Source organism: Anabrus simplex, chromosome 1 (genome assembly GCF_040414725.1).
Source record: "Anabrus simplex isolate iqAnaSimp1 chromosome 1, ASM4041472v1, whole genome shotgun sequence".
In the NCBI taxonomy this organism is placed as follows: Eukaryota; Metazoa; Arthropoda; class Insecta; order Orthoptera; family Tettigoniidae; genus Anabrus; species Anabrus simplex.
In genome coordinates, this window is record NC_090265.1 from 1,009,093,480 (window position 1) to 1,009,113,955 (window position 20,476).

General features: G+C 43.2%; 1 protein-coding gene across 3 annotated transcripts in view; it reads left to right on the forward strand.

Moving 5' to 3' along the window:
- Positions 1-20,476, forward strand: part of LOC136875630 (lysosome-associated membrane glycoprotein 5) — a 113,046-nt gene that overhangs the window by 70,643 nt on the left and 21,927 nt on the right. For all 3 annotated transcript variants that reach the window (XM_067149173.2, XM_067149180.2, XM_067149188.2), the window contains 2 exons: positions 4,787-4,926; positions 12,765-12,878. In XM_067149173.2, the coding sequence (XP_067005274.1) occupies positions 4,787-4,926; positions 12,765-12,878 (254 nt within the window). The remainder of the gene's footprint in view (positions 1-4,786; positions 4,927-12,764; positions 12,879-20,476) is intronic.

Here is a 20,476-nt window from a genome sequence, read left to right on the forward strand (position 1 = left end):
CCTGGCCGTCGACACAGTACGCAGCGTACGAAGCAGCAAAACGGACGGGTAGGAGACATTATTAACATCAGGTGATACTCGTTCAATGACTGAAGTACTCCACTACGCGACATTCAAACGCGTGGCGGTGTTTTCGGACAAGGGTTCCTATTCAAAATGTTATGTACTTGGTCTTCCCGATCACCACCCTACTCCCTCATAAAAACCCTCACAGTGTGTACTATGAAACACCCTGTATGACTGTCAGTTAAACATATGCACTGTAGGTTCTACACTGCTTATGAAGACAAGTCCGCTGGATCCTTGCAGATCGGCGTGGATCTCATTCATTGTGCTGAAAGCTCCTTCACTTTCTGCTGTAGAAATGGAAATTTTCTGAAAAGTTTTGATCAATAATACGCTAAGGGAGAATTTTTTTTCTGAAGCGACGTTCCAGACCAACTAAACCACTACTTATCTATGACAACTTTTATACATGATTGTCGTTAAGTGCTGAATAACTTTCTGTTAGTGTCGGTTTAAAATGTACATTAACGTGTTGTGTTTTATTTACTTCACTCCCTTCATAACATAGTATGCATATTCACTGTAGTGAGTATTTAAATTTGTTTGTATGTGTTCATATAGCACATGATATTAATTTTGTTACTCATTTTATTGTAATAAAGAGTTATGTTTCAGAGATGAATGAAGTATTTCGTGACTTCCATTCCACGATGCTTTCGTTTGTTTTTCCAGCTACCTTCGACTTTCTGATGATTATATGCCTGTTTTTACCCTTTATTCATTAGCAGGGGTCGAGGAGTGATATACATTCAAAATCACGTTAAATTATACTCTTCCGAGTTGTTTCTGTTATATTAAACTCAGGAAAAAGTGTATGGAAATGTTAGTTATTACCTTCTAACAAAAAGTGAATTTTATGTTGTCATTGAGAGGAAATTGTGAAGTTGTCATGTATAGAAATCTCAGAAAACGTTTCTGGACTACGTTATATTATTTCGATACCTTTATTGTTAGATGGGTTCGATATAACCGTAGCGTATTTTAGTCCAGAAGGTACTTTCTTTAATTTATCGATTATCTCATAATTGCAGAGTTCGGTTTTTGTAAATTGTTAGAGAGCACAAAATATGGTAAATGCGACATGTACTGTAATTGCTGCTTATTGACTAGCTTTAAACTAACCGTATAACTGAAAGTTATCAAGTGCGCTAATTGTAAAACTGCTTGTAATCGCTACCGCCACGCTTATGCAGTTACTTAAACACCTCTATCTCTGTATCATACACGCCAACTTTTGGAACATACTGTATTGTCATTTCCCCCAAAGGCTTCTAATTACTTCTCATTCAACATTGTTGACGTTCACATTATGTGTTGTATGTTTTATTAGGACTTGGTTTATTATACCGTACAATATTTGCTTTAGAAAACAGTGAAGCAGTCCACAGGAATCCAAAATCCAGTATTTTGATTTTCCTGTTACAGTGAAAGTAATGGGTAGAGAATGAGTGAGTTACACGAAAAAAGAGGGGAAGAAGAGAAAATGAGCTGGCTTTACACTTTATAGTTAGAGGTTAAGCATATGATGTTGAATAGATCAATTAATAGAAACTTTAATCGGGTTTCTCTCTTCAAACTCTACTGAACATTTTGATATGGTAATCCTAGAGTTGTCAAGTCAGCTGAAAGAGATATGGGCTTAGTTGCCGAGATTATTAGTCGCCTGTGATGTGGTTCGAAACACGCCAGGGGAATTTGAAATGTGCGTCACAATCTCATACGCCGATATCAAGCTTGCATTGATGTTGGTGGCCGTCATTTTGAGCAGCCGTTATGAAGTACAAACTGGTACGTGAACTCATATTATTTTGTCAGTGATATGGCAGCTGAAAGCAATAACGGTAAATCATGTCAAAGCAAATATACATAACATGCAAAAACTAGCTGTAAATACATAATTGTAAATAATGTAAAAATTAGCTGTAAATAATAAATTAAAATCGTAGAAGTGATAGACACGTTTAGTCTAACGTCTTCTTAAGTTGGCTTATCAGACTCTAAGTTTACTTTACCAAAATGTTCAGCAGAGCATCTTCTATTGCCTGTTTAATTTTTATACGCTTTTAGTGAAACATTCTCTACACATAAGTATTATGGCATTCGAAGGGCAGAATCTGTGTGAGAATATAATAATGGAATAAGTCACCTTTTTAAAAAAATGTGATACACCTACGAGAAACATATTTTCAGATCGAAATACAAAATTACAATTGAGAACTTAGGATAATCGATCAGGTTTTTAAAAACGTAAAAAGTACCAAAATTCACAAGAACTAACGTTTATGCAGTTATGGGAAGTCCAGTTTTCTGTTAAGGTAGCGACGCTTGGTCCATTCGGAGACAGGATGAACGAAGACTTAGCATAAGTGAGATGAAATTTCTGATAAAAACCGCAGGATACACTTTATTAGATAACAAAAGGAACTAACAGAAAACTAAATAACTTAAAATAGCTCATATATTAATTTGCATACAACTTTACAGAAAGAACGGACATAGCATGTCCGATAAATGGAAGGGTCCAGAATACCGAGGCCGAGCCTTCACTATATATCACGAGGCAGGAGTTCTATTGGAAGACGCTGGAAGTGATTTCAATTTTGATCACTATTATAACTGACAACACTGTAGAGTTTTCCACGAGAAATATTTAATATACGAATTATGGAAGGGTTTGATATTTTCTTATTATATCCCAGAAAGGTTAATAAAAGATAAACGTACTGAGCCAGCACACACGTTGTACGGAAATTTGCCTGAAATTTCAGAACATAGGCTAATATAAGTAACTAACTTGCTCATTCCTTGACCAGACCTTTCATTTCATTAAGGACTGTATCAGTAACTCTATACTTGTGATATTTCATTCTCTACTTTTAACAACATTTCCATGAACAACACACATTATGCTGCTATGTATCATCCGTTACAGTGAATCTGGAACATTAGAGCTTGGCTTCAGATCGTCATATAGAACCACGTTTAGTGGTCTTCTGTATATAAACATTACCTCTTTGAACAAAAAAACTCATCGCTACCTCACGCAAATTCACGAGTTGCTTTAAAAGTTTTAATGTAATAAGTTATGATATATTTATGAAGTTATGATTAAATCGATGGAGTATCAACCTCGTGAATCCAGTAAATAAATAAATTCATTAAATGTAAATAAATACATTACATTTGTTGAAATTAAGCCCCCTTAAGACTTTTTAAAAAAAATGCTATTTAATCGGGGTGTTGACCTGGAAAGATCTTCTGCCCCTACTTTGCACCAAATGTATGAACCTGTGTGTATTTGGAAATTGCGGAAGTGTAAAGTGTTGAATGTGAGGAAAGGAACATTAAGGACGACACAAACACCCAGTCCCCAGGCAAGGGCGGGAATCGAACCCGGGGCCGCCGGGTGACAGGCTGACGCGTTGCCCCCTACACCGCGGGGCCGGACTCCCCTTAAGACTTTCTTTTCTTTATAAAATGGTGCTTTAGTCCTTTTCACTTGCCTTAACTCGCTTGCATTAAGGATATTATTATAAAGAATTAATTTTAAGTCTGCTCAGTTGTACAAACATCGCCGATTTTCCTTAATTGGTAATACTGTGGGGGCAGTATTATAATTAATTAACTCGATCTTGATAACATTTAAGTGAAGCATAGTATAATATCAACATCTAAGAACTTTGTTTCTGTCCACCTTTCTAAATCTTAATATACTTGATTATTAGTTTTTGAAAAAAGTTTTGTTTCACCTTTAATGAACAGTAAATGGCCAAAGTGTCCGCCTCTGTGGTGTAGTGGTTAGCGTGATTAGCTGCCACCCCCGGAGGTCTGGGTTCGATTCCCGGCTCTGCCACGAAATTTGAAAAGTGGTACGAGGGCTGAAACGGGGTCCACTCAGCCTCGGGAGGTCAACTCAGTAGAGGTGGGTTCGATTCCCACCTCAGCCATCCTGGAAGTGGTTTACCGTGGTTTCCCACTTCTCCTCCAGGTGAATGCCGGGATGGTACCTCACTTAAGGCCACGGCCGCTTCCTTCCCTCTTCCTTGTCTATCTCTTCCAATCTTCCCATCCCCCCGCAAGGCCCCTGCTCAGCATAGCAGGTGAGGCCGCCTGGGCGTGGTACTGGTCATTCTCCCCAGTTGTATCCCCCGACCAAGAGTCTGAAGCTCCAGGACACTGCCCTTGAGGCGGTAGAGGTGGGATCCCTCGCTGAGTCTGAGGGAAAAGCCAACCCTGGAGGGAAAACAGATTAAGATAGATAAATGGCCAAAGTAATCGAATGTTTAGATGTTAGACTAATGACTGGAAAGATAAGGGTTCATTCTGTAAGGACGAAATGGTTTTTGTCAACCTCTTTTATTACCATGACTGCTTCAAGTTACTGCGAAAAAGTGTATTAAATGAATTTCCTTCAAGGGAAGACATTGCCTAGGAGTTGTCTGATCATACCAACATTGCCACTGACAATAGCTCGGCTACCAATTACTTTTCTTGCGATAAGACTTGACCGTTGGGGAAGCTCCAACCCCTTTTGTAACGGAGGTCCATAGCAGCATAAAGGCTACATTACTTTAAAACTCTATCAGATCTAAAGTACTCCTCTATACTTATTATATCAATATAGAACTCATAGAGCGCATTGTAGTGTAGAATTGTCTCCTCTTCTGTCACCTTATTCTTTGCTTAACTGTGCTGATAGTATCCATGGGTGTGTCCACAGCATCGACGGCAGCGCCACCGCCACCCAACCGCGCCACATCGTTATTTCGCCTGAAAGCCAACGGCGCTACTACCTGTATTCTGATGGAGGTAGACGCTGTTGTCCTCATCAGGTACAAGACCAAGTCAGGGGAGCTGCGGGTGAGTAAGAATTCCTCTTTCTTACTCATGATGAACCACGTGACTGTTCATATTAGTATTTTTCTCTCTCCCTATTTCGATAAGGTCAACTAAGGACCACGATATTCAACTTTCTCGCTGGGAGTGGGCTTTGATGTTTGTCCAGTACGTGCGCATTCTCTGACTGTGTTGTTCCTTCCTCTCCTTTCTCCAGAGGGCACCTGTCTTCTTACGGGTTGGATTGTCCCAGAACTTCCTTTGTCTCAGAATACCTTGAGTGGTGAACGGTCTCTGATGCCACTTTCAACCATTCATAGTTCCTGAAAATCTTTAGCCACTTCCGATAAACCACGGGGTTTTTCTCTTCTGCCAGTAGGATAGAATACGATTGGTCAACCAGGCAGAATTCATCCGTGATTTGTCTGTGTAGTTATAGAGCTCCTGATAGTGTCGCTTCTTGTATTCAACCTCTGTTTTGACTGGCCCTATTATCTTCATGAGAATCTTCCTTTATTTGATTTCTAGTTTTTCACCTAGACCTTTCCTATTAAAGGGGCTGCCTGGTCGAGGCGGTAAAGGCGTGCTCGGTTCGCCCGGAAGGACGTGGGTTCGAATCCCCGTCAGGAAGTCGTGAAATTTTAGAAACGAGATTTCCACTTCTGGAGGTGTGTATGGCCCTGAGGTTCACTCAGCCAACCCAAAAATGAGTACCAGGTTAATTCCTGGGGGCAGAGGCGGCCGAGCGTAGAGCTAACCACTCCTTCATGGCCTGTACGGAGGTGACTTTATCTTTGTCCTTTCCTATTAAGGATTAGGCACTCGTAGGCATACACAGCTTCTGTGCTGATGGGCGCATGGTAGTGTCTGAGTTTGGTGTTGCGGTAGAGACACCTTTGGTTGTACGTTTTCTTGCTCAGACTGTATCCCAGCTCTGTCTTATTAATTCGGATGGTTAAGGCTACCCGTTCTGACATATTAGGTTCAAGCCATTCTCCTAAGTACTTGAACTTATTGACTTTCTCAATTACGCCCTGTTCCAACTGTAATTCTCTGGGGCTCTCCCTGATCTTGTTGAAATATTGGTCTTCTATAGCGACACTTGCAATCCCACCCTGGCTGCCTGGTTTCTGAGTATGTTAAGCTGCATTACTGCTACTTTATCGAACTTGCCAGAAGTCCCAAGTCATCTGCAAAAGCCAGGCAATCTATAATGAGACCTTCGCGCATGTGTCCTAGGTAAATACACTGACTGACAGTGACAATGCAACACCAAGGAGGAGTGGTTCGAAAGGGATGAAAGTTGGGGAAAAAACAGAGACGGCACGGACGAATAATTGATGTTTATTTCAAACCGATATGAAGGTTACACAATGCGCACGGCATCGACTCAGGAGGATGTACGACCACCGCGAGCGGCGATGCACGCAGAAACACGTCGAGGTACAGAGTCAATAAGAGTGCGGATGGTGTCCTGAGGGATGGTTCTCCATTCTCTGTCAACCATTTGCCACAGTTGGTCGTCCGTACGAGGCTGGGGCAGAGTTTGCAAACGGCGTCCAATGAGATCCCACACCTGTTCGATTGGTGAGAGATCCGGAGAGTACGCTGGCCACGGAAGCATCTGTACACCTCGTAGAGCCTGTTGGGAGATGCGAGCAGTGTGTGGGCGGGCATTATCCTGCTGAAACAGAGCATTGGGCAGCCCCTGAAGGTACGGGAGTGCCACCGGCCGCAGCACATGCTGCACGTAGCGGTGGGCATTTAACGTGCCTTGAATACGCACTAGAGGTGACGTGGAATCATACGCAATAGCGCCCCAAACCATGATGCCGCGTTGTCTAGCGGTAGGGCGCTCCACAGTTACTGCCGGATTTGACCTTTCTCCACGCCGACGCCACACTCGTCTGCGGTGACTATCACTGACAGAACAGAAGCGTGACTCATCGGAGAACACGACGTTCCGCCATTCCCTCATCCAAGTCGCTCTAGCCCGGCACCATGCCAGGCGTGCACGTCTATGCTGTGGAGTCAATGGTAGTCTTCTGAGCAGACGCCGGGAGTGCAGGCCTCCTTCAACCAATCGACGGGAAATTGTTCTGGTCGATATTGGAACAGCCAGGGTGTCTTGCACATGCTGAAGAATGGCGGTTGACGTGGCGTGCGGGGCTGCCACCGCTTGGCGGCGGATGCGCCGATCCTCGCGTGCTGACGTCACTCGGGCTGCGCCTGGACCCCTCGCACGTGCCACATGTCCCTGCGCCAACCATCTTCGCCACAGGCGCTGCACCGTGGACACATCCCTATGGGTATCGGCTGCGATTTGACGAAGCGACCAACCTGCCCTTCTCAGCCCGATCACCATACCCCTCGTAAAGTCGTCTGTCTGCTGGAAATGCCTCCGTTGACGGCGGCCTGGCATTCTTAGCTATACACGTGTCCTGTGGCACACGACAACACGTTCTACAATGACTGTCGGCTGAGAAATCACGGTACGAAGTGGGCCATTCGCCAACGCCGTATCCCATTTATCGTTCGCTACGTGCGCAGCACAGCGGCGCATTTCACATCATGAGCATACCTCAGTGACGTCAGTCTACCCTGCAATTGGCATAAAGTTCTGACCACTCCTTCTTGGTGTTGCATTTGCTCTGTCAGTCAGTGTACCATTCGGAATACTCTCTCTGCCCAAATCCTTCCGCCACTATTATTATTATTATTATTATTATTGCCTTTCTCATTAAATTAATGTTAACACTACTGCCATTGTTACGGGGGTTCCGACCCCATCGGACGTGAATTTTAATTTCAAGGACCCCACATGCATTGGCCGGGATTCGAACCGCGACTGCCTAGGTGAGAAGCCAGTGACGATGTCACTCAGCTATCACGCCGTTTTGATGGCGGAGCTTGCCGCGTTAGAGTAACATAGTCACTGACTTCAGAACAAGTCGGCCGCGATTGCAATAAAATCGAGACTTTTGAAATTAAAAGTCACCTTCCCATGGTTTTGAATCCATATAAAACTGGAGGTTCTTCTCAATATCAACACCAATCGAATATAATAATAATAATAATAATAATAATAATAATAATAATAATAATAATAATGTAAACACTCTTCTGAAGACAGGTAAACAGATCGAACTAATAAACCAACCCAAACCCCATGGCACTACATTCCTTGAAGGGCCTTGGCCTACAAAGCGACCGCTGCGCAGCACGAAGGCCTGCAGATTACGAGGTGTCGTGTGGTCAGCACGACAAATCCTCTCGGCCGTTATTCTTGCCTTTCTAGACCGGGGCCGCTATCTCATCATTAGATACCCCCTCAATTCTAATTACGTAGGCTGAGTGGACCTCGAACCAGCCCTCAGGTCCAGGTAAAAATCCCTGACCTGGCCGGGAATCGAACCCGGGGCCTCCGGGTAAGAGGCAGCACGAAGGTACGCTACCCCTACACCACGGGGCCGGCGGAACTAATAAAAGTACTTGAAAAATATCAGATAAAACTACTAGCCGTCCAGGAAACAAGCAAAAGCAAAAAGCAAACTCATCTCCGTACAGGCCATGAAGGCCCTTGGAGTGGTAGAAGGTAAAGGCTTCCACTATTCGTAACCTCGGCATTTGATGGGGTAAAGTGGTTACCTCTACACCCGGTCGCCTTTGCCCCCAGAAATTAACCTGGTACTAATTTTTGGTGTAGGCTGAGTGAACCTCAGGGCCATATGCACCTCCGGAAGTGGAAATCTCGTTTCTTAAATTTTACGACTTCCTGACGGGGATTCGACCCCACGTCCTTCCGGGCTAACAGAACACGTCTTAACCGCCTCGGCCAGGCAGCCCCAGGAAACAAGGTACATATCAAATGAAATCTCAGTAGCAGATAACTTCAGGATATTGAGGTGAAAACCTGCCATTAAAATTAAGAAATCCGAGAAAACGAAGAACACGATGGTAATACTTGGTACAGCCTTCTTTGTTCACCACCCAATAGTAGGATCCATCGTGGATTTCAGATCTCCATATCCAAGGCTGTCTATACTGACCCTAAAAAGCGGCAACAAAGTGTATTGTATGTTCAATGCCCATGGCCTAATTAATGACGACAACGAAAAGAATCCCAGAATGTACACGAGTTCTGGTCACAACTTGAGGAAGAAATATTCAGAACTCCAGACAAGCACATCAAGACTCTAATGGAAGGACTTTAATGCTCATCTAGGGAAAGAAAAGAAGTACAGAAAGATGATATGTAAATACCCAACTCGCCACAATACTAACAAAAATGGTGAAAGGTTAATAGATATCTGTGAATCTTTCAACATATAATCTCCACACAGTTCAAGAGGACTCCAAAGCAGATGAAGACATGGCGGTCACCCAACCCTCTGCAAGGAGAGTTCCAAATTGACCATATTTGCAACCAAACCCCAGAGAAATAATGAATGTTAGAGTTCAACGAGGAGCAAACTCCGATTGAGACCACTATCTGACAAGGATCAAAATGAAATTAATTCCTAACAACGCCAATAAAAAAATTTTCAGGATACAAAAGTACAGAATTGAAGAACTGAAAATAAACCAAGATATAATAGAAAACTACCAGACAGAACTGGATTCATTGAACACATATAAATGGGTTGAAATGGCTCGAAAAATCCAAGAAGCTGCAAAACATACAATATTTCTCGCTAAAAGGAAAAAGCATCCAAGGTGGAATGATGAGTGTGAATCTGCTCTAAAGAAACGTTCTGAAGCATGGAATGTAGAAAACTACCAGACAGAACTGGATTCATTGAACACATATAAATGGGTTGAAATGGCTCGAAAAATCCAAGATGCTGCAAAACATACAATATTTCTCGCTAAAAGGAAAAAGCATCCAAGGTGGAATGATGAGTGTGAATCTGCTCTAAAGAAACGTTCTGAAGCATGGAATGTATGGAACTCCACCAAAGAGGATTTTGATGGGTTCAGAACTCAAAGGAAATTGACGGCCATAGGTTTCAGAAACGCCAAACGAAAATTTGAAAGAGACCAATTAATGGACATTGAAGAAAATTTCAAGAATAACAACACAAGAAACTTCTATAAGACCATGAAATCAAAAGTTAGAAAATATTCTCCACCCACTATCTGCTTCAAGAACGATTCCTGTAAATTGATTCTGAACACCGAGCAAAATTGTGAACATTTGGTCAAATACTTTAAAGTATTACTGAACTGTGAACCTCCAAAGAAAGAGATGTCCTTCCGAAAGCCCCAATCCAAACATTTCGACGCAGCCCCACCAGACAGAGGAAATAAAAGAAATCATTACGAACCTCAAAAACAACAAAACATTCGGTAAAGATTCAATCGTGGTGGAACTTGTTTTTCTTCTCTTGTTAATTTAAAATTTAGTGCTTGACGATAATGTATTTTAGTGTACCATTTGCCACCGAGGTAGACACCTCATTTGCAAATAAAGAGATTTTGATTTGACTCAAAACTTCTAAAGTACTCAGTGGACAAAGTATCAGAACAGTTAGTGAGACTCTTCCAAAATATTTGGGAAACAGAAAAGATACCAGATGAATGGAAGGATGCTATCATTCACCCGTTACATAAAAAAGGAGACAAGACTAATATTAACAGCTATAGAGGCATATCACTCCTGTCAGTCGCATACAAGATATTGTCCAAAGCGCTCCAGCATAGAATAGAGAATCGCATAGATCAAGAGTTGGGGGGATACCAAGGAGGATTCAGGAAATGACGGTCCTGTGAAGAGCAGATATTTACCATCAAGACTTAATCAGCAGACAAGAAGTTAATTTATGACATTTGTAGATTTCAAAAAGGCATATGGCACTGTCGACAGGAACGCATTAATAAAAGTGCTGAAAGAAGTTTGGAATTGATGACAAAACAACTAACATATTACAACAGACATTAACAAACATCCGGTCACAAGTAAAATTCCTTGGAGAGCTATCAGAACCATTTGAAATCAAGACAGGTGTGAGGCAAGATGATGGCCTCTCCCTAGTCCTGTTCAACTGCGTCTTGGAGAAGGTGATAAGGGAATGGCGAAAAACAAGAGGTCAGCAAAATATCCCGAATGAAATCAAGATAGGACACAAAAAGGCTGGACGACTTAGTGTTCTTCGCTGAAAGTCTAGAGACTGTCACTGCACAGATAGCCAAGAAAGAGCAGAAAAGGCAGGACTGCAAACATCCTTTGAGAAAACTAAGTATATGGACATAGATTCCAAAGAACGAACATGGACAATGAAGACCAAGTATGGTGACATAAAGAGAGTCCAAAAATTAAAATATCTAAGGGAGATTTTGACTCCTAACAACTACGAGAAGCCAGCTATCGAAGAAAGAGCAAAGAGGATGGAGATTGCATTCAGCCTAAGCCAGTCGAAATCTCGCTCTTATCAAGCCAAAATCAGACACTATAATGCCATGGTGAAACCTGAATACCTCTATGCAGCAGAGACAATTGCCAGGAAGGGGATTACCGAAATAGAGAAGAAATAGCGTAAATTTCTGAGGAACATTCTGGGACCCTAGAAAGCAACAGGAAACGAGTTTACCATCTGTTTCAGATCAAATCAAGAGCTGTATGAAAAATGTAAAAACATTTCAACCTCGATAAGAAAAAGGCGACTGACTTTCTATGGACACCTGAGAAGAATGGGACCGGAACGTTTAGCAAATAAGATTCTCATCTTCCAGGAAAGAAGAAAGACCCAAGTACCATGGCTGAAAGATGTTCATCAGGATCTTCAGGGAGATATCGCAAACAGAACAGTGTTCAGAAGGGAAATTGCGGAGGTGACGGATCTGTTCGTAGAGAAACCCAGGAGAACAAGAAGGAACGAGCAAAAGCGAGCCAGAGAATGAAGGAGTATTGGCGAAAAAGAAAGAACATCAACAGTCAAGGAAGTTGTGTAATCATAAGACATAGGAGGTTGAAACGATCTTAAATAAATAAATAAATAAATAAATAAACCTTCTTCTTCTTCATGTGCCATGTTCCTCGAAAGTCAATCTTTGTTTTTAAGTTCGCAGTGCGGAAAATTGAAACCGTACTCATGCAATACCATTTCCTGAGGTTCATCAACGAGGAAGTTCTTCTTCCGAAAGGTCTGCGTCGGCCTTCCGTCGTACCTTATGACCACTGAATATCATGACTTGTGTTGTCTCTCGACAGTAAAACTAGTAAGTCATCTGCGCAGTCAGAAAGTAGCACTGTGTCATCTGCATAACAACCTGTTGAATATCAGTAATAATCTTCAGTATATTCCAATTATTTTCACGGTTGCAGGAGTCACCTCAGATCGTAAGCTAAATGTTTTCAACCCAGGATATTGCTCATGTCACGTGATTTTCCAGCCACTGGTGTTGAAACCAGTAAGTATTTCACTAATCCTCCATGTTATCGGTTTACTTAAAACAAAATGGTCTAGTACAGTATCCTCGAACAATATAAACGTTGCTTTTTCCAACGTTCCCGCACGACGCTCACAGATTTCTACGTCTGATGATAAAACGGAAATTCAGTAACACTTTTTTCATTGTAAATAATTTCCAGTCACTTGTTTGTACCTTTCTCAATGACAAGGCCGATTTCCTTGTAATCCCAGTTCCAGTTAATAACATTTAGATGAATTAGTAAATAACGCCTAACACAGGTTATAAAATAGAATTTATACACCCATGTGAACACATTGTGCATACAAGAGTCTGGACTAGAATGTAAAAAAAACCTGGAAAAGAGACTGAAAACACAGATTTGTATGTACTGTGGGTAATTTTTTAAGACCTGTTGTTATGTAGGTGGTAAAGTTGCCCATCTATTACAGGAGTTAGACAAGTTCATCCCAGACGACGCGGAGACGGATGGTGTTTGCAGCGAGGATTCCTCCACACTGACTATCAAGTGGCTCAACTTTATCCTTACCTGGAAGTTCCTTAAGGTCAGTTGTATGTTTGGTGGTAAGTGCTATCTGTTTAGAATTATTCGATAATTTTAAGTTCTATACTGCCATTTAAGGAGACTGCCTTAGTTAAGGTACGATTGGTTCATGCGGAAGGGTGTAGGTTCAATTCCCCATCAAGAAGTCGAAACGTTTACAGTACTTCCACTCCTGGAGCGAGGTATAGCACTAGAGTTCACTCAGTCTACATAAAAAATGAGTACCAGGTCAATTCCTGAGGACAAAGGTCGCCGGGTATAAAGCCGACCATTCTATCGCACTTGGTGCAGGAATTCCCGGTGAAGGCATTTCTTGGTTCTCTGGGTGACCTGCATGCAGAAAATCCAGAAGTAATCACTTGGATAACAAATTTGAAGACTAATATTTGAGATAATAGCCAAGTCCTAATGCTGAAAACTTGCACATAACCATAATTGGTTAATTCCCCTGGCATGGGGACTGGGTGTGTGTGCCGTCTTCATCATCATTTCAACATTTTTAGCGTGTTCATTTAGTTTCCTTAATATTATTTTTGTAGCTACCACCATGTATGCATCACACGCCTATGAAAATGGCATTTGGATGAAAAACAAATCACAGAAAAAGTCACAGATAATATTAGAAAAAGCCGATCAAAATTGTACGACCACCTACAGAGAATAGAAAACAACAGTCTGACAAAGAAAAGTCTAACCCTAGCGCTATCCCTGAAAAATCACAATATTGGTTTGTGGAAGATTCTACAAGAAATTGGTGTTACCGACGAAATCATTCAAGATCAGCATTTAGAAGCGAAATAAGCAAGGATAAATTTGTAGAGAAATCTAAAATACAATATATATCATGGGCAGAAGAACGCAGGAAGGAACACAGTGAACGAATGTAGACATATCGGGAAGAAAAGTAGAAACATTGTGGTAAATAAAGTTTCTTAAACAATTTGATTTACGTCGCACCGGCACAGTTATGGCGAATATGCGACAGGAAAGGCTAGGAGTGGGAAGGAATCAACCGTTGTCTTGATTAAGGTACAGCTCAGTATTTTCCTGGTCTGGAAATAGGAAACCGTGGAAAACCATCATCATGGCTGCCGGCAGTGGGGTTCGAACCCAGTATTTCCCGAATGCAACTTAGCTACATGACCCAAACCACGCAGTCACTCGTTCGGTCATTTGATAACTGTGCAGTGGCGTAGCAAAACAGGAAGTGTCGAATTTCTTTGTTAATATTGTGGTTCTGCAGTCCGGCTCCATGGCTAAATGGTTAGTGTGCTGGCCTTTGGTAAGAGGGATCCCGACAGGGTCGGGAATTTCAACCATAATTGGTTGATTCCCCTGGCACAGGGACTGGATGTGTGTGCCGTCTTCATCATCATTTCACCTCATCACAACGCGCAGGTCGCTTACGGGAGTCAAATCAAAAGACCTGCACCAGGCCTCTCAGGAGGCCACGCGTCATTATAAATAAATAATGCACATATTTTTGCAGTTGTTGTTAATTGAGATGTTGGAGAAGGACCAAATTTTATATACAGCAACTACAAACCTTCCGTGACAATGCCACCAAGTTTCATCGTTGTCGTTTTCATGATAACATAATATTTGTTATAAAATGTCTACTGCACATGAAGTACGTACTAAACAGAGAGTTGTGATTGATTTATTTTTGTGGAACAAAAGATCATTGAAAGCATTCACAGACACTATGGAGATCATGGATATCAGGCAGTGAATAGGAGTACAGTTCTTGGTTGGGTTAACAGAGTATCAGTGCCACAACGTGATAAAGCAAGACTGTCAGATCTTCAACGTTAGGGACGACCGAAGCTGTGACACCGGCGACAGTTCAATGCACAGACGGGCTTTCTCGAGGCGATAGGTTAATAACAACCAAAGAAATGGCTACCAACTTGGTATGAATGTGGGTAGTGACAGTACAATTATCCACAGAGGTTTGTTCCAAATGGGTCCTCAGGTGCCTAACGACCGACAATAAGGAACAAAGGAGGACCATCAACTGTGCAAAATTGCTTGAGCATCACAAGACTGGTATTTCATATCCATAATCGTCACAGGGGGGGGGGGGATGAAACATGGATTCAAACGACGAAATGACAGTCCATGGAGTGATGTCACACGAATTCTCCTTCGGGAAAATGTTCAAGTCAGAATCATTAGCCGTCAAAGTTATCTTGTGGGATTCTGAATGGATGATTCTGATTGCCACATTATCTGCTGGTCGCACAATAACCTCAGGAATTACATCCAGAATCTCAAAAAAATCTACTTGTTTGTCCCCATAAAGATGTCAACAACGTCCTCCTTCAACATGACAACGCAAGGCCACAGACTAACCTGCGCACCCTTGAAGCAATCGCCAAACTTGGGAGGACTGTTCTTCCTCATCCACCCTACAGCTCAAATCTTGCCCCATCTGACTTGTATTTGTTTGGTGCCTTTAAAGATGCACTCCGTGAGATGCGATACGACACCATTCAGGGGGTCATGGGTGAAGTCCGGGGTGGCTGAGAAGGAAAGCAGCTGAATGGTGCCGCAGCGGAGTACAGGCTCTCACATCTCGGTGGACGAAAGTCATAGGTTTGAACGGAGACAATGTCGAATTAACGGTTATTATAGCTAATGAATTGAATACTGCAGTACATTCCTTGTTGCAAATAAACAAACCTCCAATAAGAAAAGAATGGTGTGCATTATTTATTGAACTTTGCATCGAGAAACTGTACATGATAATTTTTCATACGCTTTTTTTCGGAACGATGTATAATAACGGGCATATTTGCGATTATTAGATTTTTTACAAACTTCGAAATATCTCCGGAAATATTTGCTCTATCCAAAATCTGTTCAAAATAAAGTTATAAAAACTGCAATTTTCTATCTCGCATATGCTTTTGCCGTGCGGAATATGATAACAGAGATAATAAAGATTTTTTTGTGCTAACCAACGCCGAACATTGCTGACACGTCATGGTGATGAGTTCTGACAGTGATGGTCATTGTTGTGATTGCTTTTATAAAAGTGAGAAACTGGTGGTGGTTACTGTTTTAAGAAGAAGTAAAACTGGGCAACCATCATCTACGTAACACTACTCAGAGGAAAAAAAAAAAGTAGAAGAGATCCGACACTTCGAAACATGAAGGTATTGGTCAAAGAAAGACAAGGGCCACGAATGGCGTGAAAATGAGACTCCCTAAGCCTCGAGTGCTCTAATACCGCAGGGGTCGGAAAAGAACAAGAGTTGACCAAGGGAGGTCGGATAGGATACATGAAAGTGAGGAGCCTAGCAAAAGTAAGTGTAAACAATGCCAATACTCAGCTAAGGGTCCCGTGTACGCCAACCCACGCTCCCAAGTTAAGAGCACTTGGGACCCCTTTTAGTCATCTCTAATGACAGGCGGTGGATACCGCGCGTGTTATTCTACCGCCCCCACCCGCATGGGAAGAAACTGCGTGGTTATCATCCCATACTGGTCATGAAGATGTGAAAGAGACCGTAAAAATGATGAGGAGAGAAGGAGGAAGAAGAAGAAGAAGAATGTAAAACTTACTTGACCTCGGATGGTTTACATCGTCTGGCAGGAAGAAAACTCATAATGTGATCTGCAATGTCCTAACACATAAAACTGATTAGGAATAACTTTGCATTGACTGACTGCTGTTATTAGTTGAGGTATGCTCTTTCTCTTCTGCTGCTATTCATCTCCGATAGATGGCTATACTGCTGCAAAATTACTCATGAATGACGGGGACACAATGGTTAATAATAATAATCATCTTTCTTTCCTAATCTGTTTATCCTCCGGGTTGTTTTTTTCCACGGACTCCGGACACCTTTACCGCCTCAAGGACAGTGTCCTGGAGCGTGAGAGTTTGGGGATACGGACCAGTACCTCACCCAGGCGGCCTCACCTGCTATGCTGAACAGGGGGATGGAAAGATTGGATGGAACAGACAAGGAAGAGGGAAGGAAGCAGCCGTGGCCTCAAGTTAGGTACCATCCTGGCATTTGCCTGGAGGAGATGTGGGAAACCACGGAAAACCACTTCCAGGATAGCTGTGGTGGAATTCTACTCACTTGACCTCCCGAGCTGAGTGGACCCCATTCCAGATCTCATACCACCTTTCAAATTTCGGGGCAGAGCCGGGAGTCGAATCCGGGCCTCCCAGGGTGGTAGTTAGTCATGATAAACACTACACCAGAGAGGCGGGCAATAATAATAATAATAATAATAATAATAATAATAATAATAATAATAATAATAATAATAATAATAATCTGTCTGCAGTTTTTCATTGCAATTTCCTTGCATAAGCACCGTCTGGATAACTTACAAGTCACTTTAGCCGTTCAATTGTATAAACCTCGGATAGGATTTCGGCACCACCATGTAACACACAAGTTGTTGTTGTTGTTCTTCTTCTTCTTCTTCTTCTTCTTCTTCTTCTTACTCTTCTTTATCTGGTTACCCTCCAGGGTTGGTTATTCCCTTGGACTCAGTGAGGGATCCCACCTCTACCGCCTCTAGGGCATTGTCCTGGAGCTTCGGACTCTGGGTCAGGGGATAGAACTGGGGAGGATGACCAGTACCTCACCCAGGCGGTCTCACCTGCTATGCTGAACAGGGGCCTTGCGGGAGGATGGGAAGAATAGAAGGGATAGACAAGGAAGAAGGAAGGAAGCGGCCGTGGCCTTTAGTTAGGTACCATCCCGGCATTTGCCTTGAGGAGAAGTGGGAAACCACGGAAAACCACTTCCAGCTGTGGTGGAATCGAACCCCCTTCTGCTCACTTGACCTCCCGAGCTGAGTGGACACCATTCCAGATCTCATACCATTTTTCAAATTTCGTGGCAGAGCCGGGAATCGAACCCGGGCCTCCGGGGGTGGCAGCTAATCACACTAACCACAGAGGCGGACAACACACAATTTACCGACTTAAACGTTGCCTTAAAATGCCCCAAGAAGTACATTTACTTTTATTTCATAATGACCGAGCTCGATAGCTGCAGTCGCTTAAGTGCGGCCAGTATCCAGTATTCGGAAGATAGTAGGTTCGAACCCCACTGTCGGCAGCCCTGAAGATGGTTTTCCGTGGTTTCCCATTTTCACACCAGGCAAATGCTGGGGCTGTACGTTAATTAAGGCCACGGCCGCTTCCTTCCCACTCGTAGCCCTTTCCTGTCCCATCGTCGCCATAAGACCTATCTGTGTCGGTGCGACGTAAAGCAACTTTTAAAAAAAATTCATAATGAAATGTTGCACACGCCATTGTCCATTACTTGAGGAGCTGCTAGCACTGCCATTGGCTGACATCAACGCAGAATGACGTCATTCCCATAAATCGACACTCACAGATACCGTGTTACCAACCCGCGGAGAATAAATATACAAGTAAATAAAAACTGCAAAGGAAACAATGTGGAATATAGAACACGAATATTTAGTTATGGAATGTATCTGACGTACCATTAATTAAGCTTTTCTCCGCCATGGAGCGTAGAATGAGCTGCGCTATTGTCGTCCTAGGGAATCCCGGAGGCTCATTGGTTTCGCGGCCTTAACCTGGAGGCGTATCAATTATATCAGAACGTCGCTGCACTCCTGCCGTTGTTACATAGACTGTCCAAATTTTATTTGTCTGTGCTGTACTAATAGGTGATGGTGATGTTTGTTGTTTAAAAGGGCCTAATATCTAGGTCATCGGCCCCTTTTAATAGTAAGCACGTTTATACCAGGTGGTCCACCAACCCCTCGCGATCTCATTTTTTATGCAACCCGCCAATTTCACTACAATTCCGAAATACATCGGTCCTTCTCCTTAAACCTGGGTAATATAACAAGATGTGTGGTTTCGAGCTAGAAAACAGCAGGAATCGTGGGCGTTACTATTACTTCATTATGGAGGCCGTAAAACGAGCACAGATATGACCTATACCTACCTTCAACAGGAGGTGCACACACAGACCAAGAACAGATATTGTATAATCTGGAGACTGCCTGCTACATGCCAAGCCATACTAAGGTTAACTTGACAGTATCGGAGATATGATAGCGAACAGCGCTCGAGAGTACGGAGGTTCGAATCCCACGCAAGTATATATATTCTTTTTACTGCCGATCGCCTGGGATGTGGCAAGGTTGCATACTTAATAGTTTCCACGGACTGATTTGTTTATTTCGCCCTATAACTGGCCGATGGTATCATGGCATAGGGTATGGTGCTGGGCAGGACGAGGATGAGCACGATGGTCTGTGGCTAGGACACAGGCAACCAATTAGCTATGTCGTACGTGTTCCTAGCTTCGTAAGACACAGGTAGGGAAATGTGTGCCCCACTGGAACGATAACAACATGCAATGGCAGGTAGGTATGTAGCTGCGCGAACTCCCCTCCTTCCACGCAAGTCACAACACATCACAACGCAAACCTTATTCACTACCTCGTGATGTATTCTAGCGACGAGTATGTGGGTATGTTGCTCATCTAAGTATAGAAAAGCTAAACTGAGTGCATACTAGGCACAACGCCTGTAACAAGAACGCTACCCGGATAGGTGACAACCGACAGGCATGATATTTCGGAGTACAGAAAGACGTCTGTGGACTACTGCGCCACTGAAAAGGACACGGGCTGTTCGGTAGCATCCCGTGATCTCTGCTTTCAATGAAGAGGCAGTGTTGGACGCCATCTGGCATAAACCTTACACTAGTACACGAGCCATTGCACAGGAGACTGACATCAGCCGGGCGTCTGTTGTGCGTATATTTCATACCCAGCTGTTTCACCCGTACCATTTGCACTTGCACCAGCAGCTGCATTGTCATGATTTCGAAGCCCGGGTGGCGTTCTGTCAATAGGCCCTACAGCATGTGGACACTGATCCTGCCCTTAGCGACCATATTATCTAAGGGCGAAGCGCGGTTCCACTACAATGGAACCGTTAATTCCCGTTAATATGCAGTAGCGGAGTGAGAATAATCCTCACTGGGTACGAGAGGCAGCTTTTCTGGTACCTTGGGCCGTGGCATAGTGCGAGATCACCTCCTTGTTCCCCACTTCTTTGAGGGCTATCTGACGGGAGAACGCTATCTGCGATTCCTCCAAGATGTTAGAATATTTGCCACTTCTTGACCGCTGCAGGATGTGATTTCAACATTATGGAGCTCCACCGCATGCGGCGGTGGTCATCCGGATCCACCTCTAAGTGACGTTTCCTGATAAATGAATATGAAGTGGAGGACCTGTCTCTTGGCCCGCCAAATCACCCGATCTTACGCCCTTCTATGTTTTCCTGTGGGACCATGCAAAACAACTGCTGAATGCCCAGGAGCCGGCCAATTGTGGTCACCTTATACAGCTCATCACCGAGGTATGCCGATCAGTTACGCCGGAAATGTTTCAACGTGTCAGATGGTCTATTACAACACCACGCCCAGCTCTGTATCGGCCACGGACGTCGTCAGTTCGGCCGAGTGCTGTGTTAATTGACGTAGGTAACTGAAATTCAGTGACCTGTTTCTCAGCCTCTTCCACCCCAACTGCATACCACGTACCATGATACTAACGGCCCTTTCCAGG